At 46.5% G+C, this 22,155-nt stretch overlaps 1 protein-coding gene across 1 annotated transcript in view; it reads left to right on the top strand.

Annotated features, from left to right (window-relative positions):
* The window catches only part of galnt17 (polypeptide N-acetylgalactosaminyltransferase 17), a 44,837-nt gene extending 30,532 nt beyond the window's left edge, over positions 1–14,305 (top strand). Inside the window, exons 4-11 of the mRNA XM_054743339.2 lie at positions 6,180–6,354; positions 8,679–8,876; positions 8,984–9,101; positions 9,370–9,555; positions 11,271–11,408; positions 11,486–11,581; positions 13,227–13,388; positions 13,542–14,305. Of these exons, the coding sequence (XP_054599314.1) occupies positions 6,180–6,354; positions 8,679–8,876; positions 8,984–9,101; positions 9,370–9,555; positions 11,271–11,408; positions 11,486–11,581; positions 13,227–13,388; positions 13,542–13,676 (1,208 nt within the window). The 3' untranslated portion in view covers positions 13,677–14,305. The remainder of the gene's footprint in view (positions 1–6,179; positions 6,355–8,678; positions 8,877–8,983; positions 9,102–9,369; positions 9,556–11,270; positions 11,409–11,485; positions 11,582–13,226; positions 13,389–13,541) is intronic.
* The last annotated feature ends 7,850 nt before the right edge of the window (positions 14,306–22,155 follow it).

Below are 22,155 nucleotides of genomic sequence, written 5' to 3'. Positions count from 1 at the left end.
ACTTTTTTACCGGGGTTTACCGCTATACCGGTTACCGTGACAACCCTATCTAGAATGCTGTTGTGTCCTTGGGCACGACACAAGGCCTCGCCTCCGCCACCAGCGTGTGAGTGAGGCCCTGTCCACACGTAGCCGGGGATCTGCCAAATCGTAGATATTTTTCTACGTTTTGGCCTGTCATCCACACGAAAACGGATCTTTTTAAAAACTCCGGCCAAAGTGAAGATCTGCGTTTTCTCCGTTTTGGGTGTCTGCGTGTGGACAGACAAAACCGGAGTTTTAAGGTCCGCAACGTCACTTTCCACGACAACAAAATGCTGACATCACGTGTGCGACCTGTGTTTACACTAGCCAACAGCATGGACGCCCTCAGAGCTGCGCTCGCTTTATCAATTGTCCAAGCGCTTTTTGCTTGTTTGTTTTTGCAAGCGGAATTACTGCTCCTTGCGGAAGACCACAGACGAAGGACGAGGTTAAGAACGGGGGAAGTACTGCCGCCTACAGGTCTGGCATGTCCTTAACAACGTATTTATCCGGGTACGTGTGGACAGAGTTTATTTTAAAACGAGGTGGTGTGGATGCAAGTTTTTGGAGGGGCGGATATTCGTTTAAAAAAAAAACGGCTACGTGTGGACTAGGCCTGTGTGTGTGTGTGTGTGTGTGTGTGTGTGTGTGTGTGTGTGTGTGTGTGTGTGTGTGTGTGTGTGTGATAGGGAGGAAGAACAGAGGGTGTGTTTGTGTCCGGAGGGAAAAGGCTGATGAGTTGGTGCACAGATCAAAGATGGAGCGGTTGTTGACGCCCAGACTCCCTTTGGTGTTGTTTAAATCCTGCTGGAGCTTTAAAAAGCACCGCAGGGTGCCATGAATCTCATCGGTGTCACGTGTGACCCCGCTCCCTGTGTTTGTTTTTATTAATGTTTATATAAAAATGGATCACTGTGAGGGGAACTTGTCTCGATCGTGTTTCTGCCACCGCTGGTGTTTCATAGCTTCCTGTGGCAACGGTGATTCGTGTTCTCGTGTGTTTGCCTTTCCCAAGTGAGTGTTGTTGGAGAGCCTTAAGATCCATTTCTGAACAGTACCGGTTCTGACTCAATCAGCCAGTTTGTGTGTGTGTTGGACTTCCTCTGCTGGAGAGAGCCTAATGTCCTGAATCTCCTTAACACATGCGCTGATTTCCTTGAATTCAAGGACAGCTGAATGTGTGTGTGTGTGTGAGTTAACCGGCCAGAAGTCTGACGAGGTCAGCCGTAGACCCAAAGCCGAGCCCAAGTTAGGACTGCCGTAGTGACACAGAGTCACCTCATCCTGAATCTGTGTTCATTTACTCGATGAAATAGACATAAATCTATTTTTCAGACAAATGAATTTTTGGGGACTAAAGTGAAATAAAACGGAAATTGACAGAAACAAAAATTTTATCAGAAAACGGAAAAGATGGGCAGGAACAAGGAGGAAATGGGAAAGGCGGGAATAGACTAGAAAAGGACCAATCAGAGTCCAAGAAGCTCCCGTTAACCAGACAGCATACAACGTTATGTCTGCAGGAGAAAATGTCCGCCCCGCCCGCGGCTGGGAGTGAAGGCAGCAGCTGTGAGCGTATGAATGCTTGTGCTTGGTGAGTGGGTTAGGGTTAGGTTATAGAAGGGTTACGGTGTTGGGCGGGAGAGGTCGAGAGCAGACTGTTGCTGCTTTGGTTACCTTCTAATGCTTGGATGGTACGAAATAAGACACGACAACCCGAACCTGCTGATGTATTTCACACCTCTGCTCGTCTCGTCACCCTTTACACGTTCCACTAGTCTTTGAGTTTTAAAATAACACGTTAGTCGAGTTTTTCTGTGCCGGTGTGGCTGTGAAATAGGTGTCAAGTTGATGTATACATGGCCTTAAAAATGTCTTTAAAAGACTTGAATTTCTCTTGAAGAGACCTAAAGGGACCTTGCCAGACCGTCACCGTGTATTTTACAAATAAACAACCAGAATACCCCGGTTTTTATGGAGATGGAAGATAAATCCAAAGAGCTGATTGGTTGTTATCGCTACAGCATTGTACTGTTAGATAAACGAGACCGTAGGTTAAATGTAGACGTGACACGTGTCTGGGGTCACTCCTGAGAACTGCTGCCCCGTGGTTGCATTCGTTCCTTTCTGGGATGGATTAATGCAAAATTATATTTCTATGTATGCTCATTTATCTTTTATTATTTTAATATCCTCCTTGAACCGTCACCTTATCGTGGTGGAGGAGTTTGAGTGCCCTAATGATCCTAGGAACTATGTTGTCTGGGGCACTTAGTGCCCCTGGTAGGGTCTCCCATGACAAATTGGTCTTAGGTGAAGGGTGAGACAAAGAACGGTTCGAAGGATCTTTCATGGCGGTTAAAACAAAGAGTCGGAGTACCCGGCCCGGAGGGTTACCGGGGTCCCACTCTGGAGCCAGGCCTGGGGTTGGGGCCCGTGAGCGAGCGCCTGGTGGCCGGGCTTTCGCCCATGGGGCCCGGCCGGGCCCAGCCCGAACCGGATACATGGGCTCGTCCAACTGTGGACCCACCACCCGCAGGAGGAACATGAAGGGTCAGGTGCAATGCGAATCGGGTGGCAGACCAAGGCGGGAGCCTTGGCGGTCCAATCCCCGGACAAGAAAACTAGTTTTTGGGACATGGAACGTCACCTCGCTGGCGGGGAAGGAGCCGGAGCTTGTGGCAGAGGTTGAGCGGTACCGGCTAGATATAGTCGGACTCACCTCGACACATTGCATTGGCTCTGGAACCCGAGACCTGGAGAGGGGTTGGACACTCTACTTTGCTGGAGTTGCTCCGGGTGAGAGGCGGAGGGCTGGGGTTGGCTTTTTGTTAGCCCCGAGACTCTCTGCCTGTGTGTTGGGGTTTACCTCGGGGGACAAGAGGGTAGCTTCCTTGCGCCTTCGGGTCGGGGAACGGATCCTGACTGTTGTTTGTGCTTATGGGCCAAATATCAGTTCAGAGTACCCACCCTTTTTGGAGTCCCTGGGACGAGTGCTAGATAGTGCTCCATCAGGGGACTCCATTGTCCTGCTGGGGGACTTCAATGCTCACGTGGGCAATGACAGCTTGACCTGGAGGGGTGTGATTGGGAGGAACGGCCCACCTAATCTGAACTCGAGCGGTGTTTTGTTATTGGACTTCTGTGCAAGCCGCAGTTTGGCCATAACGAACACCATGTTCGAACATAAGGATGCCCACCGGTACACTTGGTACCAGGGCAGCCTAGGTCACAGGTCGATGATAGATTTTGTAGTCGTATCATCTGACCTGCGGCCGTATGTTTTGGACACCCGAGTGAAGAGAGGGGCGGAGCTGTCAACTGATCACCACCTGGTGGTGAGTTGGATCAGATGGCAAGGGAACATGCCGCGTAGACCTGGCAGACCCAAACGCATAGTGAGGGTCTGCTGGGAACGTCTGGCAGAAGAACCTGTCAAGACGGTCTTCAACTCCCACCTCCGGCAGAGCTTTGACCACGTCCCGAGAGCAGTGGGGGACATTGAGTCCGAGTGGGCCTTGTTCCACTCTGCGATTGTCGAGGCGGCTGTTGCTAGCTGTGGTCGTAAGGTGGCCGGTGCCAGTCGTGGTGGCAACCCCTGTACCCGCTGGTGGACACCAGAGGTTCGGGGAGCCGTCAGGCTGAAAAAGGAGGCCTACAGGGCGTGGCTGGTCTGTGGGTCTCCGGAGGCAGCAGACAGGTACCGGATAGCCAAGCGGGGTGCAGCAGTGGCAGTTGCCGAGGCAAAATCTCGGGCGTGGGAGGAGTTTGGTGAGGCCATGGAGAAAGACTATCGATCGGCTCCAAAGAGGTTCTGGCAAACTGTCCGGCGCCTCAGGAGAGGAAGGCAGCAACTCGCTCACACTGTTTACAGTGGGGATGGGGAGCTGCTGACGCCAACTGAGGCTATAGTCGGACGGTGGAAGGAATACTTTAAGGAGCTCCTCAATCCCACCAATGCGCATTCCGAGGAGGAACCAGAGCTGGGAGGCCTGGGGATGGACTGTCCGATCTCGGGGGCAGAAGTTGCTGAGGTAGTCAAACAACTACACAGCGGCGGAGCCCCGGGGGCGGATGAGGTTCGTCCTGGGTATCTCAAGGCTATGGATGTTGTAGGGCTGTCATGGTTGACACGTCTACAACATTGCGTGGTCATCGGGGGCAGTTCCTAGGGAGTGGCAGACCGGGGTGGTGGTCCCCATCTTTAAGAAGGGTGACCTGAGGGTGTGTTCCAACTATAGGGGGATCACACTCCTCAGCCTCCCGAGAAAGGTCTATGCCAAGGTACTGGAGAGGAGGGTCCGATCGATAGTTGAATCTCAGATTGAGGAGGAGCAGTGTGGTTTTCGTCCTGGCCGTGGAACTGTGGACCAGCTCTATACCCTTGCAAGGGTGATGGAGGGGGCATGGGAGTTCGCCCAACCAATCCACATGTGCTTTGTGGATTTGGAGAAGGCTTATGACCGTGTCCCCAGGGGCACCCTGTGGGGGACGCTCCAGGAGTATGGGGTGGGTGGCTTTCTGTTAAGGGCCATTCAGTCCCTTTACCAGAGGAGCGTGAGTTTGGTCCGCATAGCCGGTAGTAAGTCGGACCTGTTCCCAGTGAGGGTTGGACTCCGCCAGGGCTGCCCTTTGTCACCGGTTCTGTTCATCACTTTTATGGACAGAATTTCTAGGCGCAGCCGTGGTGTGGAGTGTGTCGAGTTTGGTGGCAGGAGAATCTCGTCTCTGCTTTTTGCGGATGATGTGGTCCTCCTAGCTTCATCCAGCTCTGACCTTCAGCTCTTGCTGGGTAGGTTCGCGGCCGAATGTGAAGCGGCTGGGATGAGAATCAGCACCTCCAAATCTGAGACCATGGTTCTCGACCGGAAAAGGGTGGCTTGCCACCTCCGGGTCGGGGGAGAGGTCCTACCTCAAGTGGAGGAGTTTAAGTATCTCGGGGTCTTGTTCACGAGTGATGGTAGGAGGGATCGGGAGATCGACAGGCGGATTGGTTCGGCGTCTGCAGTGATGCGGACGCTGAGCCGATCTGTCGTGGGGAAGAGGGAGCTGAGCCAGAAAGCCAGGCTCTCGATTTACCGGTCGATCTACGTCCCAATCCTCACCTATGGTCATGAGCTTTGGGTAATGACCGAAAGAACGAGATCGCGGATACAAGCGGCCGAAATGAGTTTCCTCCGTAGGGTGGCCGGGCTCAGCCTTAGACTCGGACTCGGAATAGAACCGCTGCTCCTCCGGATCGAAAGGAGCCAGTTGAGGTGGTTTGGGCATCTGGTCAGGATGCCTCCTGGACGCCTCCCCGGGGAGGTGTTTCGGGCATGTCCTGCCGGCAGAAGGCCCCCGGGTCGACCCAGGACACGTTGGAGAGGTTACATCTCCAATCTGGTCCGGGAACGCCTTGGGGTCCTGCCGGAGGAGCTGGTGGACAAGGCCGGGGAGAGGACGGCCTGGAGCTCCCTAATTGGGATGTTGCCCCTGCGACCCGGACCCGGATAAGCGGAGGAAGACGACGACGACGATGTTGAATTAATTATAGATTCACTAAATACAATATCTACTAAGAATTCACAACGCAGCCATAGAAACACTATGTGGTACGTATGGTGTGCGTACTTGTTTGAGTGTGTTTACTGGGTCAGAGTCTCTGGACTCAGGTGATGAAAACATGATGTTCCTGCTTCCTGTTTCCTGTTTAAGATGGATCACCGCCGATCGATAAGTCGAGTCACGTAGTGGTTCCTACCAGACCCGGTTCATCTCGCTGCTCTGTCTTCTCCATCCCCAGTGAGTCGTGGAGGATGGCTGCTTATACTGAGCCAGGATTCTCTGGAGGTTTCTTCCTGTTAAAAGGGAGTTTTCCTCTCCACTGTCGCTGCATGCTTGCTTAGTATGAGGATTGCTGTAAAGACTCTGACACTAGTCAGTGACTCTGCAACCTGCTGGGTTCCTTATATAGGAAACTTGTTACTGATTGGCTTAGTGACCTGACCTGTGTTGTTTACTGTGTGCAGGTCCTTGAGACGACTCTGGTCGTGACTTGGTGCTTTAGAAATGAACTGGATTGAGTTGAATCTATAATCTTATAACCAGTTGTCATAATCTGAAGGTTTTGAGGATGGACGATGCTTTAACCTCTGTTTTGTCCTGTTCTACAGAGCAGCTGAAAGGCCCGCTGGAGGAGTACGTGAACAAGCGCTACCCGGGTCTGGTAAAGATCGTACGGAACCAGAAGAGAGAGGGGCTGATCCGGGCCAGGATCGAGGGCTGGAAGGTGGCCACTGCTGAAGTTACGGGCTTTTTTGATGCTCATGTGGAGTTTACTCCCTCTTGGTAAGTTCCTGTTTGAGTAGAAAGATGAAAACAAAAAGCACCAATAATCCACCTAGAATTAGCTTCTGGAATAATCTGAACTGCAGCTGATCGACGTTTTCAAATGGAAATACAGGTCCTTCTCAAAACATTAGCATATTGTGATAAAGTTCATTATTGTCTGTAAACATTAGACTTTCATATATATCAGATTCATTACACACAACTGAAGTAGTTCAAGCCTTTTGTTTCTAATATTGATGATTTTGGCGTACAGCTCATGAAAACCCAAAACTCCTCTCAAATAATCAGCATATTTCATCCGACCAGTAAAAGAAACGTGTTTTAATACAGAAGGGACGGCCTCTGAGTTCACAGGGATGAAAAATAAATGCATTTAAACTAAAAACATATTTTTTTGCTCTTCTATGCGCGCGGTCAGCATTTTTGTACCACGTGGCTTTCTACAGTCTCGCTGTCCCGGATGTGACGTAACCCGTCAGGACGTGGAAAACGAAGCCGTGCAGTGTTTAAAGGTTGATTAGCTCTTTGTGATGGTCTTGAATTTATTTTTAGAAGGTCTTAATTTTGAGATTCCTGCACAAAACCTGAGTCATTAATGTAAGTCAGCTTTGTGCAGTAGAGCAGGGGCTCCCAAATGGGGGGTCAGGACCCCCCAAGGGGGGTCCCCACAATTTTGTCTTTGCTGAGATTTTGAGGTTAGCAAGAATTTATTTGTAAAAATCACATTATAAACTCCCAATAACACACCCTACAGTATAATCAGAACTCCATATATAATGTATAACTGTGTCTGTATATTTATTTATTTATCTCAAACCATCGAAAACATGAAATTGCATATGCACTCCCCCATATTCCTGGTGCATAAATTTTTATTTATTTTTTTTTAAATGTGGAATATGATAAACATATGCTGTTGAATGAAACAATACAAAACATACAATAACATAAAACCATTTGAGAGGGAACTGGAAGAAGCAAAAGCTTATCTAGTCCAGCCCCAATTCAGTTAATAAATCACATTTGCTCACATTAACAAATTTGAAAAAAAAAAAAAAAACTTTTCTTTATGCAGGTCGTTCTATCTTCACCTTGCTACATAAAAAGACAGTTGCAAAACAATTGTTCACATGAATCTACAGAAAAAGAAAACAAAACCAATAAACAACAAAAACAAAATATTCCATTTGAAGCCAATTACCATTTTTATCACTTGCTATTTATGCTTTTTAATTATAAGTTGTTCATACAACATTTTAAATGATCTAATGTTTTTACATAATTTTAAAGTCACATCAAGTTTGTTCCACAGTTTGATACCACACACAGATACACACATACTTTTCATAGTTGTTCGGTATAATGGAAAAATGAAGTTTTTAACGCCTCTCAATTCATAACCTTCTTCATGAGTTTTAAACATCCTTTGCAAATTACACGGCAGTACACCCATCATGGCCCTATACGGTACTAGGGCAGTTTTAAATTGAATTAAGTCAAAAAATTTGAGTAAACTGGAATTATAGAATAATGGAGTTGTATGATCTCTATATGCAGAATTTGTAATTATCCTTACCACTCTTTTTTGGAGAACACAAATCTTTGATAAATTAGATTTATAAGTATTGCCCCATACTTCTACACAATATGATAAGTATGGTAGAATCATAGTACAATAAAGTGTGTGTAGTGCTTTCTGTGGTAGAGAATACCTTGTTTTATTTATTATCCCAATGCTTCTGGCTAATTTAGAACACACATATTGTATGTATGGCTTCCAACAGAGCTTATGATCAATCAATATCCCCAAAAACTTAATTTCATACACTCTTTCAATGGCTATTTCATTAACAGTCAAATAGATTTCTTTACTACTTCTTTTATTTCCAAATAACATAAACTTTGTTGTGCTGACATTTAACGACAGTTTGTTTTTCTCAAACCAATTCTTAAGCTTACTCAATTCATTCTGGACCTTTAGTATAAGTTGCTGTATATCTTCTGCTGAACACAAAATATTTGTATCATCAGCAAACATAATAAATTTAAATAATTTTGAAGTTGTGTAAATATCATTTATATATAAAAGAAATAACTTTGGGCCAAGTACCGACCCTTGCGGAACTCCACAGTGAACTTCGAGACCGCTAGACTTGTGATAACCCAACTGGACATACTGAGCTCTGTTACTCAAATAACTTTTTAGCCAATTGAGAGCTTCAACAATAAAGAGACATCATGAACATTAGTTTGTTTGTTTGTAAAGCCCCTTCCCAACCCGGTGCCAAACATAATCCGCTATCTCGTGTTTCTGCGGTCAGGGCCGAGCCCGTACTCGCCAGGATCAGAGAGGACCACAAGCGAATCATCCTGCCCTCCATCGACAACATCAAGCACGACACCTTTGAGGTGGAGCGCTACGAGAACTCGGGCCATGGCTACAACTGGGAGCTGTGGTGCATGTACATCAACCCGCCCAAACAGTGGTGGGACGAGGGCGACATGTCTGCTCCCATCAGGTAAGCCGGGTCACATGGCGCTGGTGCCAACATTTCCTGCTGACTGTTTTCTTGTAGATCTTTTTAAACCCGAGATGCTCCAGGAGTAACGGTTCTGATGTTTACAGAACTCCTGCCATGATTGGCTGCTCCTTCGTGACCAACCGGGACTACTTTGGAGAGCTAGGTCTACTGGACTCGGGCATGGACGTCTACGGGGGCGAGAACATAGAGCTGGGCATCAGGGTTTGTGTGTTAACCCTTGACCTCTGCATTTATCAGTAGTTCTGCTGCTCCACAGAGACCCATTAGAGGTCCTGCAGGACCAGCGAAGCATAAACGGGTCACACAAAACTGGCAGGACTTCAAATCTATTTAACTGCTGAAAAGAAAAAAAAGAACTAGAATGTTTTTAATTAGAATTTTAATCTAATTAACTCAGAAATAACTCGGATCATTTAGAAGTTTGTGATTTTACTGAACCGCCTCTGATCCGCTGTCGTCCTTCCTGCAGGTGTGGCTGTGCGGAGGCAGCATGGAGGTGCTGCCTTGCTCCAGGGTGGCTCACATCGCCAGAATAAAGAAGCCGTACCACAGCAACATAGTGTTCCACATGCGGCGTAACGCTCTGCGTGTGGCGGAGGTCTGGATGGATGACTACAAGTCTAACGTATACCTGGCCTGGAACATCCCTATGGAGGTGAGACCCAGTCTTACACGTCAGAATCAGACACACATCAAGCTTTGCCCTTCTATGGCTTCAGATCCCGGGCAAACCCCCAGCCTCTTATATGTCCTGTTTAAGTCTAGTGTGTAGGAATAAAGACGTTACACGTAGAGTTAAATAAGTTTTATTAACATTTCAGTGAAGAAAACAATTCCCACCTAAACAGGTTAAACCGGTAATGAGCCACAAATCCCGCCCATAACTAAGATTAACCTGAAAAAGGTCCAACAGAGGCTTTCACACTCAAATATCCAAACGTTTCCACTAGAAAGAAAGAACATCTTTTATACGTGGCCTCAAGCTAAAAATCACAAGGAAAGGGAAATCAGTGGATCCTAGCAAAGGTAGAAAGAGCCGAACAAGAAGGTCCCACCAAAGCCTGAACAGGTGAGTTTAAAGGAGACCACTGAGTCCAGAGTCTGGGGGCCACAGCAGCAGATGATCTGTCACCTTTGACCCTTAGCCTGGAGGAGAAGCGGGGTGATGTGGGTGTGTTTGGAGGACTTGGTCAGAAGCAGAGCACAGGCGTTCTGAACCACCTGTAGACGGTTCAGGGAGGTTCTGCTCAGACACGTGAAAAGAGAGTTACAGTAGTCTAAGCGTGAGGAGATGAAGGTGTGGAGAACTGTCTCAAGTTCAGAGCGGGACAGAATGGGACTCAGCTTAGCAACGTTCCTGAGATGGAAGAAGGAAGAGCCAACAAGAGAACTGACATGAGAATCCAGGGTGAGAGCTGGGTCAAAGGTCACACCAAGATTCCTGACAGAAGGTTTGGTGTGAGAAGCAAGCTGACCAAGAGAGTCTCTGACTTTGAGAACCAGCTGTCTGGGGCACAGATGAGGATCTCAGTCTTACCTTCATTCAGCTGAAGAAAGCTCCCACCATCCAGGCTTTAATAGAGTCTAAGCAGGTGTGTAACAGCTGCAGCTTAGACATCTCATGGGGCTTAAAGGAGATGTACAGTTGGATGTCATCTGCATAAAGATGGTAGGAGATTCCTTTGAAGGAGCTCAGGATGTGCTGAAGAGGAAGCAGATAGAGGAGGAAGAGCAGAGGCCCCAGCACAGAACCTTGTGGGACACCATGGGTAAGAGAGGTGGTGGAGGACCTAAACTTGGAGACGGCCACAGAGCAGGAGCGCTCAGAGAGATAAGAGGAGAACCACTCCAGAGCAGATCCTGATAGGCCTACCCAGTCTCTCAGCCTCTCCAGTAGCAGGTGATGGTCAACAGTGTCAAAGGCTGCAGTCAGGTCCAGCAGGACCAGAACAGAACAGTCCCCTGCATCACTGTGAGTCAGAAGGTCATTAGAGACCCTAAGAAGAGCTGTTTCAGTAGAATGAGCTCTAGGAAAACCTGACTGGAAGCTATCATAGATGTTATGTTCATCAAGAGCAGCTGTGAGTTGTTTAGCCACAACCTTTTCCAAGATCTTGGAGATGAACGGAAGTTTAGAGATGGGTCTGAAGCTGTTATGGAGAGAGGGGTCGAGACTCGGTTTTGTAAGAAGCGGGTGGATTACAGCGTTCTTAAAGTAAGCAGGAACCTGACCAGAGACCAGAGAAGCATTAATTATAGAGAGCACGCTGGGACCGATGGACTGGAGGGTAAGATGTGGAGGGGACTCGGGACTCGTTGGATTGGTAGACCGAAACAGGCCTGCAGTAACGCTTCTGCTTCCTGTTGCAGAACCATGGCATCGATTATGGAGACGTGTCCCAGAGGGTGTCTCTGAGGAAGAGTCTGCAGTGTAAGAGCTTTAAGTGGTACCTGGACAACGTTTACCCAGAGATGAGGAGGTACAACAACACGCTGTTCTACGGCGAGGTGAGTCATCAGCCGTCTGACACAAAGCATGCTGGGAGATCCCGTCTGCAGCTCAGAGGAATGTTCTTTGGTTCCAGATCCGTAACGCTAAAGTGAGCCACCTGTGCATGGATCAAGGCGTGAAGGAGAACCACACCGCCACGCTGCACCCGTGTCACGGCTGGGGTTCTCAGGTAGAACAGCTGACTGATGCACGCTGGAGAAAATCCTGCTGTCACAGCTAAACGTTTGTTTTTGCACTCGTGTCTAAAACCGAGTCGGCGGGTTTCTCAGCTCTGAGCGACACAAACGTCAACTTCAGGGATCTGCAGACAGAATGAGGGACGTGTTATTAAAGCAGGAGTTTCCTGACAGCCGCAGGCTTACCCCTGTAGCCCCCTCATCCACCTTCCCACCCTCGTTTCTAGTGGGACCTTCTGCAGCAGGGTCCCGCATCACAAAGGTGTTACAGATATGACAGCAGCTGGTAGAGCAGGTCTGTAATGAGAAGGTTGCCGGTTTGATCCCGGCTCTGACCAGACAATGCTGCTGTTGTGTCCTTGGGCTAGACATCTAACCTGCCGTGGCTGTATCGCAGCTTGTCCCTACTGGTGTTGTAAAGCGCCTTGGGGTATGGCGCGGTATGGGGGCCAAAATTAAGACTACTGCCCAGCAGCAGGAGGCTATATGAGTTCCGAAGCAAACCACTGATCTGATTAATGATAAGCTGGCGCCGGTAACTGAGAGGCTGGCGCTGCTTACTGAGAAATAGCACCTTTACGGCGTTACTACTAGATACGCTAGGGACTAGCAGCACTCGGCTGGTCATTGACTGGTTCAAGCACTCCCTCTGCTGTCTATTAGCATGGATAGGCTAGCGTTAGCCTGGACGAGCTGGTGTTAGCATTGGAGAGGCTAGCCATTAGTGTACCTAGGCTGGCCACCAGCTGGATTTCCTACCCCCTTGATGGACCATTAGCATGGATAGGCTGGCATTAGCATCGGAGAGGCTAACCATTAGCATGCCTAGGCTGGCCACTAGCTGACTAGTGACTCTCCGAGACATGCTAATGCCTAGCCTCTCTGATGCTAACGCCACCCTATCCATGCTTATGGTCCGTCGAGGAGGTAGGAAATCCAGCTAGTGGCCAGCCTAGGCACGCTAATGGCTAGCCTATCCATGCTAATAGACAGCAGAGGGAATGTTTGAACCAGTCAATGACCAGCCGAGTGCTGCTTGTCCCTAGCGTATCTAGTAGTAACGCCGTAAAGGTGCTATTTCTCAGTAAGCAGTGCCAGCCTCTCAGTTACCGGTGCCAGCTTATCATTCATCAGGTCGGTAGTTTGCTTCAGAATTTATATATCCTCCTGCTGCTGGGCAGTAGTCTTAATTTTGGCCCCCATACCGCGCCATATTGGGGGGTTGTAGAACCCTCACAGGGTGCTCTACAGATACAGACCATCTAAAGCTGGGCTTCTCCAGCAGAAACAGGCTCGCCGTGTTTGAGCCAGATTCCTACGGATAAGGCTGATTTACAGGAAAACCGGCTGTAAACACGTTAGTGGAACAAAAACACTTCCTGTGCTTCAAAGCAGGATAAAAATTCCCTGCTGCTGCGGGAAGTTCCTGCCAGGATTAGTTGTTGCTGCATCTTTGCTTTTATCCCACAGCGATGACGAAAGTGTAAAGAAGCTCTTTGGGCTGCTGTGGCTAGGATGCAGCTCACCACCACCAGGGTGAAGCACTTTGGAGGCCTTTAAGTCAGAAAAGCAGGTCTCAGAAGATGTTTGTAGGCCTCAGGGAGACTTTACCTGAGCCGGTTTGGGTTTCTCCTCCAGTTGGGACGATACACCAAAGATGGCCGGCTGTTCCTGGGTCCACTTGGCAGCACTGGGGAGGACACTCGCTGTGTGGTGGACGATCAGCTCAGCAGCTTCCCACAGCTCCTCGACTGCGACAAAGTGACAAACGTCAGACAGAAAATGTGGAGTTTCTCCCAGGTGAGATGCAGAAGGAGCTCCGCCCACTTCAGTTTGATCCGTTAGCCTAGCAGGAAAAGCTCAGATCTGTAGTTCTTAATCGGAAGGTCTCATGTGGATTTAGATGTTTGGTGTTTAGGACTAACCCTAACCCCGCTTTCTCCGGCTGGGCAGAACGACTCCATCACTAACCGAGCCACAGGACGCTGCCTGGAGGTGGTACCGGCCAACGTTTACTTCGGCCACCTGCTGGTGCTGCAGCCCTGCTCGGGTCAGAGGTGGACCATCAAGAACAGCATGAAGCAATAACACGCAGACCGGGCCGTGATTGGCCCGGATGTGTCACCTGACCCTCTTCTGTAAGAAACAGAAACTGGGTTCTGCAGATGAGAGGTTTGGAGAGTCGGAGATGAAGGGAAGCATGAGGACGATTTCACCGTTAAATACGAAACACTTTGGTGTCCGTTCCCGTTTGTGTCTCTTCTGTTGTCTTTTAGGTCCGAGACGTTATTTTTAATATTTCTGCCCGTCTCAGAAGAAACCATCAGGAGGTGAACTCCAGTCAGACGCAGAAAGCAAGGATGGATTTGAACTTTTGTTCCTACTTTTAATGCAGGAAACAGAAGGAAAGAGTTCAGAAATAATCCTAAAAGGACTTTTTTTATTCCCTCAGAGGTCTAGATGATGTAAATATTTATAAATCAGACCGTAAGTTTCAACTCTAATGAAGCTTATTTTTATCTGGACTCATGTTTCTACGTGAGGGTTTCTGCAGCGTGACCGGGACAACCTGACGCTCATAACTATCCTCTGACCTGATGAGTGCCGTGATAACAGCAGATGGGAGGAAGAGGGGTTGTTGCCATGGCGATGGTGTTCCGTGTTTTTGTTTGTTTCCAAGATGGTCTTCCAATAAAAATAAAACTGTCCTGTTTGTACATGCCTCCTGGTTTTTGTTACCATTTTAATATCAGATGGGAGGGGGGGGGGGGGGGGGGTGTGTTTACTCACCTGCAGGGTGACGGTTCTCAGCCATCCAGGTCGTAGGAATCTAAAAGGACATGGACTTCTGGTTAAGAAGTCCAGTTGCCTTTGGTTAAAACCTTTTTGGATAACTTCAGAGTAAATGTGCAGGAACTTCCCGACAAGTGCATGTCTCCACGAGTACCTGATCAGGGGTCTGTACTGGAAATGGCTCGGAGGAGTCGCTGAGCGGAACGTTGGTTAGCACACCGATTGGTCGTAACTCAGTAGGAAATGACATCAGCAGACGTCCAAGACAACCTGCAGTAGTATAGTTAGGAGTTGTTGAAGCAGAATGGAAGCAAAAGGAAATAATTCAAGTTTATTTATAAAGCTCCACATCAGGACCAGAGTCGTCTCAAGGACCTTCACACAGTAAACATCCCAACACAGGTCAGCTCATTAAGCCAATCAGTAACAAGTTTCCTATATAAGGAACCCAGCAGGTTGCATCAAGTCACTGACTAGTGTCAGAGTCTTTACAGCAATCCTCATACTAAGCAAGCATGCAGCGACAGTGGAGAGGAAAACTCCCTTTTAACAGGAAGAAACCTCCAGAGAATCCTGGCTCAGTATAAACAGCCATCCTCCATGACTCACTGGGGATGGAGAAGACAGAGCAGGCACACACACACACACACCAAGTAGTGTGTGGTTACATTGTGATCTCTTAGTGAACCTATAATTAAACAGGTAAACTAGTAGTAGCACATTCAATGTCAAAGAGAGTAAAAAATTATTATCAGGAGAGGGAGAATGTTTAAGTGGTTAGCAGCAGTGTGCTAGACGATGGCCCCCTCCATGAGGCCACCACAGCTCAGCAGAACATCGTTGTAGCTTCTTCTGGGGAGAAAAACACTTAGAGAGAAAATAAAGTTAACAGTTGAAATAGCAGGAAATAATACAGTTAAAGAGCAGATTGTAGAAGAAAGCAGTCGAGTGTGGGAAGTGGTCAGTGTATCCTCCAGCAGTCTAAGCCTATAGCAGCATAACTACAGAGATAACTCTGGAGAATCTATCCTATTTAGATGGAGGCATGTTGGAGGCAGGGCAAGGGAGAGCCGTCTTTACCGACTGTACACTCCACCTCCATCTACTCCCCCACTTGTCCAGATTTAGGCTAACATCAGATTTTAACCATAGGCCCTATCAAATAAAAATGTTTTAAGCCTATTCTTAAAAGTAGACAAGGTGTCTGCCTCACGGACTAAAACTGGGAGCTGGTTCCACAGGAGAGGAGCCTGATAACTAAAAGATCTGCCTCCCATCCTAATTTTAGATATTCTGGGAACCACCAGTAGACCTGCAGTCTGAGAGCGAAGTGCTCGGTTAGGAACATATGGAACAATCAGATCACTGATGTATGATGGAGCTTGATTATTAAGAGCTTTATATGTGAGAAGAAGGATCTTAAAATCTATTCTGAATTTAACAGGTAGCCAATGTAGGGAAGCTAAGACAGGAGAGATATGATCTCTCTTTTTAATTCTCATCAGAACTCTAGCTGCAGCATTTTGGACAAGCTGAAGACTTTTAACTACATTCTGTGGACTTCATGAGAGTAATGAATTACAGTAATCCAGTCTTGATGTAATAAATGCATGAACTAGTTTTTCAGCATCACTCCTGGAAAGGATGCTTCTAATCTTAGCAATATTCCAAAGGTGGAAAAAGGAAATCCTACAAACCTGTGAAACCTGGGATTTGAATGACATGTCCTGGTCGAAGATAACACCTGCAATCGTTTTGTAAGGTGCTCCGGGAGCAACCACAAAGATCAGACGGATTTAAGAAATATTAACATTAAAAAACTCACCAGAAATATAATACTACCCTTTACAACTGGAACAATGAGTCTCTACTACATTTCAAGTGTGGGTGAATCTATACATAAAATAAGAAAATGGCTAAAGCTAACAACAAAACCCTACTAACTCATGACTGCCTTGGTTCGGACAATATGGATACCAACTCAAAAGGGAATAAAAAGCCATTATCATCACCCTGCAAACCCATAACACCACACAAAACAAAAAGGAGGAGAAGAAACTGACTAATGAATCCAACAGCGCGCTTCGAGTCGCCAAGATCGTGACGAGAAAAATAAGCAGTTGGAAAAGCAAATAAGTCAGCTCAAAATTACAATTTAAGTCTTAACCGAAAAAGTTGAACATTTGGAAAACCAACCATCCAACCTTGACTGATACAAAAGAAAGTGGAACCTACGGCTCAAAGGCTTAAAGGAAGACAAAGAAGAAGATGTAAGACTTAAGCGTATCGAACGTCATTGAGAAGATCCAACCCAGCTTGAAGGAGAAAGTTATTATTCTGGACTCTGTTTGCCATATCGGCCTCAGACCACCCAAACAAATCATACAATTCACCAGCCGTGTCTACAGAGATGAAATTTGGAGATCCACAAAACAACATCCCACCTGCTGAAAGCTCAACAACCGAATCATCAACGACCTCATGAAGGAGGGCCGTGAAGCACGTCTTGCTGTGTGGCCTAGGGTGGAACAAGCAAGAAAAGCACGTCTGAAAACCACCTTTAAAGGTCCGTGTGCCTTCATCAACAGACAGCGTGTTACACCCTAGCCAGATTTAACAGACATGTAAGTGAAGAAGGGCACAAATATGTATATTTACATATATATGTAGTTGTATGGTGATGCAGATACACAAACTAGAATACAATGAGTTCAGATTACCAGCTTTGGGGATTGCTACCAAGGCTCCCTTATTACTTTATCACAGGCTTTGGTGCGACCTTCATCAACCTCTCCTTGTTCTGCTCCCCCCATGTTCCACTGATTTCCCTCTTTTCTGCTCACTCTCTCTCTTTCTTTACATTTTTAATCACGATTGTTTATTTTTTGCTCATTTAAAACATTTTTAATCATTTTCTAAATTCTTTTTTATATTTTACATTTTTTGTTTTTGTGAAGCGCTTCGTGATTTTTATCCTGAGGCGCTATAGAAATGATCTCTTCTTCTACTTTCGGTAAGTTAATCCTGTATCGTTCATGATTTTGTTCATTATGTTTATTATAAGCAGCAAACTCCTGTTGATCTCTGTTAAAGCTAGAGGGTTAATGGAGATTACTAATAGGAAAAGCCTCATCTTCTCACAGGAAGCTCTAAACAAGACAGGAAACTTTGGACTAATCAGTGAGGCGATGAAGCCTTTTTTCCTCTAGGCTCCTCCAGATCAGCTGGGGTTGCCATCCTGTTGAAAAACTTCAGGCTAAATTATCTCACACGAGAATGATATTGTGGGCCACTGGTTAATTCTAGGGGTGCACCGATACAGATATCCGGCATTAACTCATTTGCTGCCAGCGTTTCTCACCGTTTTTTTAAGAGTAACAGAACGTTGTGCGCTAGCATGATGTCGACGCCAAAACAACCAAAACAAGGCGGAGACTCACCTCTTACATCAGGAAGAATCCGCGCGTTTCGAGCTTTATCCGTTCTTTCATAATCCGTTGTTGAATTGTGATCGGCAGAAGCTTTTCCGGTTCGCGCCTCACTTTCTTCACAGCAGCGGCCCAAAACGATCTCCTAACACATGGATGTTCTGCTTCCTGATCACGTGACGTGTGACGTACGCAGATGAAGATCGGCTTTAGAGCTGGGATATTTGTTCTCACGGTGCGGGGGCTCGTCTGACGCCCACACAGTAAAAAAAATAAAAAAATAAAAAATGCAAATGGCGACTTTAGTCGTCATTGGCGGTGAATGAGTTAATATCACTGTTGTGGCCGATAACCGATGTTTGCCGATACTGATTTATGCTTCTGAAATCAGCAAATTTTGCATGGACTGAAATTATGAACACACACACACTTATGCTTCTGAGATGACTCCCATCACTCTCACAGGACTAAATTACACATCATCACCACGAGCAAAACGTTGTAACCCTTCAAATAACGTTGGATAATACGTACATAAAAACTAAAGGAGCCTTCTTCCGATCCGGAGCCAAATGGACTGAGGAAGGTGAGAAAACAGCTTATTTCTGTAACATGGAAAAAAGAAGATGGCAAAGAAATTCTATAAACTCTGTAATAATAAATAATGTTGAATCCGCAGAGGAAGCATTTATAAGACAAGAAATATTAAGATTTAACCAAAATGTAAACACTTCCTAATTCTCACTTCTCTAAACCACGTTAACTCTTTCATCTCTAAAATAGATGACTGCTTCAAAAATACCAGCGAGAAGGGAATTACTGATAGAACGTAATACAATCACACGGTTAGGTATTAATAAAGCACCTGGCCCAGGTGGCCCTACAGGTAACTTCTACCTCTGGGAGGACACCACATTTTTACTCCTTGAAGTTCCGCCCACAGCGAGACAAGGAATCATCTCTATCCCCGAACCAGGCAGAGACCCAAGAACTACTGGAAACAGACGACCCGTCACACTTATTCGGACTATAATCGCTTACTTGCATATTTTCTCTGCGCCTCTAATCAGGAAGTTCAGATACTGTCAGTGAATCACAATCCAGCTTTCTAAAGGTCTGATCAACCCATAAGAACATTGGATTGGTGATGGACGTGATTGCACACAAAGATCTGATTACTGACAACAGACGTTTACGAAGCCTTCGACTCTGCAGAACATCAGTTCATCTTCTCAGTCTCAGAGCACTTTGGTGACAACTGATCCATGTAATCAAAGGCCTATATGCAAACAGCTGCATCATCCTACCCAAAACACCACCCCTGGGTTTAATATTAACGTTGGAGGTTGTCCAACCTCACCATCTCTCCTCACCCAGGTTACAGAAATGTGAGCGTTATATTAAAATTGTGGCAGCATCGCAAAACTAAATGTTCTAGGTACTGATGTAATTATAAGTCAGTTTGCAGATGACACCACTCTTTTTGTAAAGGACACTGAACGAACTCCTACATTCATCCAAGTCAACTCTTCTCTGCTGCTTCAGGTCTGAACTCTTAGCCACACTTTTAAGGGAAATACTAAACATCCCTATTAAATCTGAGATGAAAGTTTAAATATTAAATATGCATTTATAATATATAAAATATTAAGTTAAAAAAACATGAAAATCTTAGGTGTGTTCTTGCTGTGTCTTTCTAAATCCATGCTTTCGTTCTTTTTTAAACACAGAAACAGTTTTGTTTACCTGTTTGTAGCTACAGTTTCGCCGATGGCTGCCGGCTTCTTCAGGCTGACGCTGATGGTGGCGCGTCACTTCCTTCTCCGTTTATCTGCGGGCAGCAGAGGACGTTGTCGCCCTCTACTGCCCGCTCTCCCCTCTCCGACGATGCAGTCCCATGCGTGGTCCAGCGTGTAAACTCCGTCGTCTCTGTTCATGGTCCCACATCCACGTCTCCAAACAGGTCAACAAAACTGTTTCTGTGTTTAAAAAAGAACGAAAGCATGAACCATGAAAATGCTAAACGAGCCTGTTCCGACTTCCAGGAACGCACAATGTTTTCTAATCCGCTTTTCCTTACGCCCTGGACCGCATATGTTGTACCAGTGACGGGTGTTTCGACCACGCCTGTCACGTGCTTTGATTATCAGCTTGTAAAAGTTGATAATTAGCGTGACGACAACCCAGACATTGGCACGTCGCATATATATGACATCACCACAGAATCCCCTCCCCCGAGCGTAGCTGCTACTCACATCTGAAAGTCGCTTTGGACAAAAGCGTCTGCTAAATACATAAACATGAACAAATTCAGGGAACTGGCAGCAGGTGTGGCTCTGAACATCAGAACCAGAGGACGCTGACCCTAGAAGGACGAGCTCCTTGTTGCCACTAAGCTGCCCCGGCTGGAGCATCCCTAAATGTTTCAGATGTAAATGAAACGGGAGGAAGCTGCAGGGAGCACAAGGCCCCGTTTCAAGCTGAGGCTGCAGAGACGCTGGAGGACAGTGCCTGCATGCTAAGACCTCCCTCGGCGCTGAGCACACACCGAAGGAGAAAAGCCCCCCAACTCTTCATCTGAGCTGTGTGGCAGAATGAGCTGCACACTTTAGCTGTTTCTGTTATTATAAACCTTTGATGCATCAACACAACTGACCCTAAACTGTTTTTGGGTGAATCCTTGCTAAACTTTTTCCTGGAGTTAAGTTTTCCATTCACAGCTTTTTTGGAACTAGCAGCTTTCCATGAAGATCAAACAAAAGCCAATAAAACCTAAAAACGGGACTGAATCAGTGCTGAAACAACCGGATCAGGCCAGAGCATCATCTGAGCCATATGGTGCTGACAGAAGGTCAGCTTCATGGCAGCTGGTGTGTGTGTTCAGGCTGCAGAACTGTAGCAGAACCCGACTTCACCTCTGAGCATCATGCATCAGGAGTTCTGGTCCAGTCGGTGAAGGTCGGAGGTGGTTTTCTATGGAAAAGGCGTCATCTGATCAAAATCTTCATCCTGCAGCACATCAGATTCATGCTGAGATGAAACTTTCCAGGGAAAGAAGAAACGTTTGGAAGCAGATGGTTTCCAAAGCGGTCATCAGAAAATCTGGGTTTAGACTCAAGCCAGACATGATGACATCAGTTTTACATTTTTATCATAAACAATCAGGAACCAACATTTTTATTTTAAATAAACCATCAGCTCTGGTGCCTGATGCTGCCCCCTGGTGCTCACCAACAGTCTCACATTCATGTTTACATAAGGGCTGCGTTCCATTTCTGCTGCGCCGTGTGTTAAAAGTCATCCTGGGCAGATCATCAGAGCCCGTCTGAGGAACCTTGTCAGTAATTTCAAACAGAAGCTTTATTAATGCAAACTAGTTCTGGTTCGTTTCAGATTATTGGGTGAAATGTGGGATTTACTCGGCTCTGCAGGAAGATCTGGGATTAGATTTTCCTAAACCAGTTTTTGTTAATGAAGCTGAAACTGAGTTTAAATCAAAGATCAGACGAGAAGAAACAAATTCAGATGCTTTCCTCTCTGATTCGGGAGCGTGGTTAGGGTTAATCCCGAAATACTCCCAAATCAAACTCGCGAGGAAGTCTGACAAGTCAGTGACTCGATGCAGTCTGATGGCTTTCCTGCGTAGGTTAATAGTGCCTTGAGACGACTTGTGACGAATAAACTGAATGAAATAGAAATGAACCGACGCAGTCTCAGATTAAACTAGGAGCTTTTTCTTATTGGTTTTCATTAAAACTTGTGGTTCGGATTAAAAACTTCTTGTCATCCTATATTCCCTTAAACAGATTATTTTCTGCCAAACTCAGAGATGCATGTTTCTCAGGATTGGGATTAAGCTAAATTACCTGCTAATCTCACTCTGACGATGAAGTCTTGTTTCTAATTTAAGAAAACACATAAAACTATTTTCAGATTAAATGTCTTAATCTAACGAACTAATCACAGGATTATCAGATTTTTACCTGAAACCTGACCAGGTCCTGCTGCCACAGACCCAGCTCCTTCCTGCACACCTGCTCCTCGTCTCGTCATCACTCACCTGTAGCTCCTCCCACTGGCTTTCCCCTCAGATCTCCTGGATGAAACCAGAACATTTCACTTTTACACGAACCTGGTGGGATTCTGGGTTTCAGACACCAGTTTCACCTGTTCTGGCTCTAAAACGTTCCTCACCTGTTTGACAAAGTGGATCAAAACCTTCCGCTCTGGCCAGAAACACGATGCAGCTGCACGCTGGAGCAGCTGGTAGGGCGGATGCCACGCAGCAAGAAGGTTGCACGTTAGAATCCCGGCTGCAGCTTTCTCCCCGTGGCTGGGAGTGACCG

The sequence above is a fragment of the Nothobranchius furzeri genome, chromosome 13 (assembly GCF_043380555.1).
Source record: "Nothobranchius furzeri strain GRZ-AD chromosome 13, NfurGRZ-RIMD1, whole genome shotgun sequence".
Classification (NCBI taxonomy): domain Eukaryota; kingdom Metazoa; phylum Chordata; class Actinopteri; order Cyprinodontiformes; family Nothobranchiidae; genus Nothobranchius; species Nothobranchius furzeri.
Note: the sequence above shows the minus strand (reverse complement) of the source record. Positions and strands in the feature narration are given on the sequence as shown.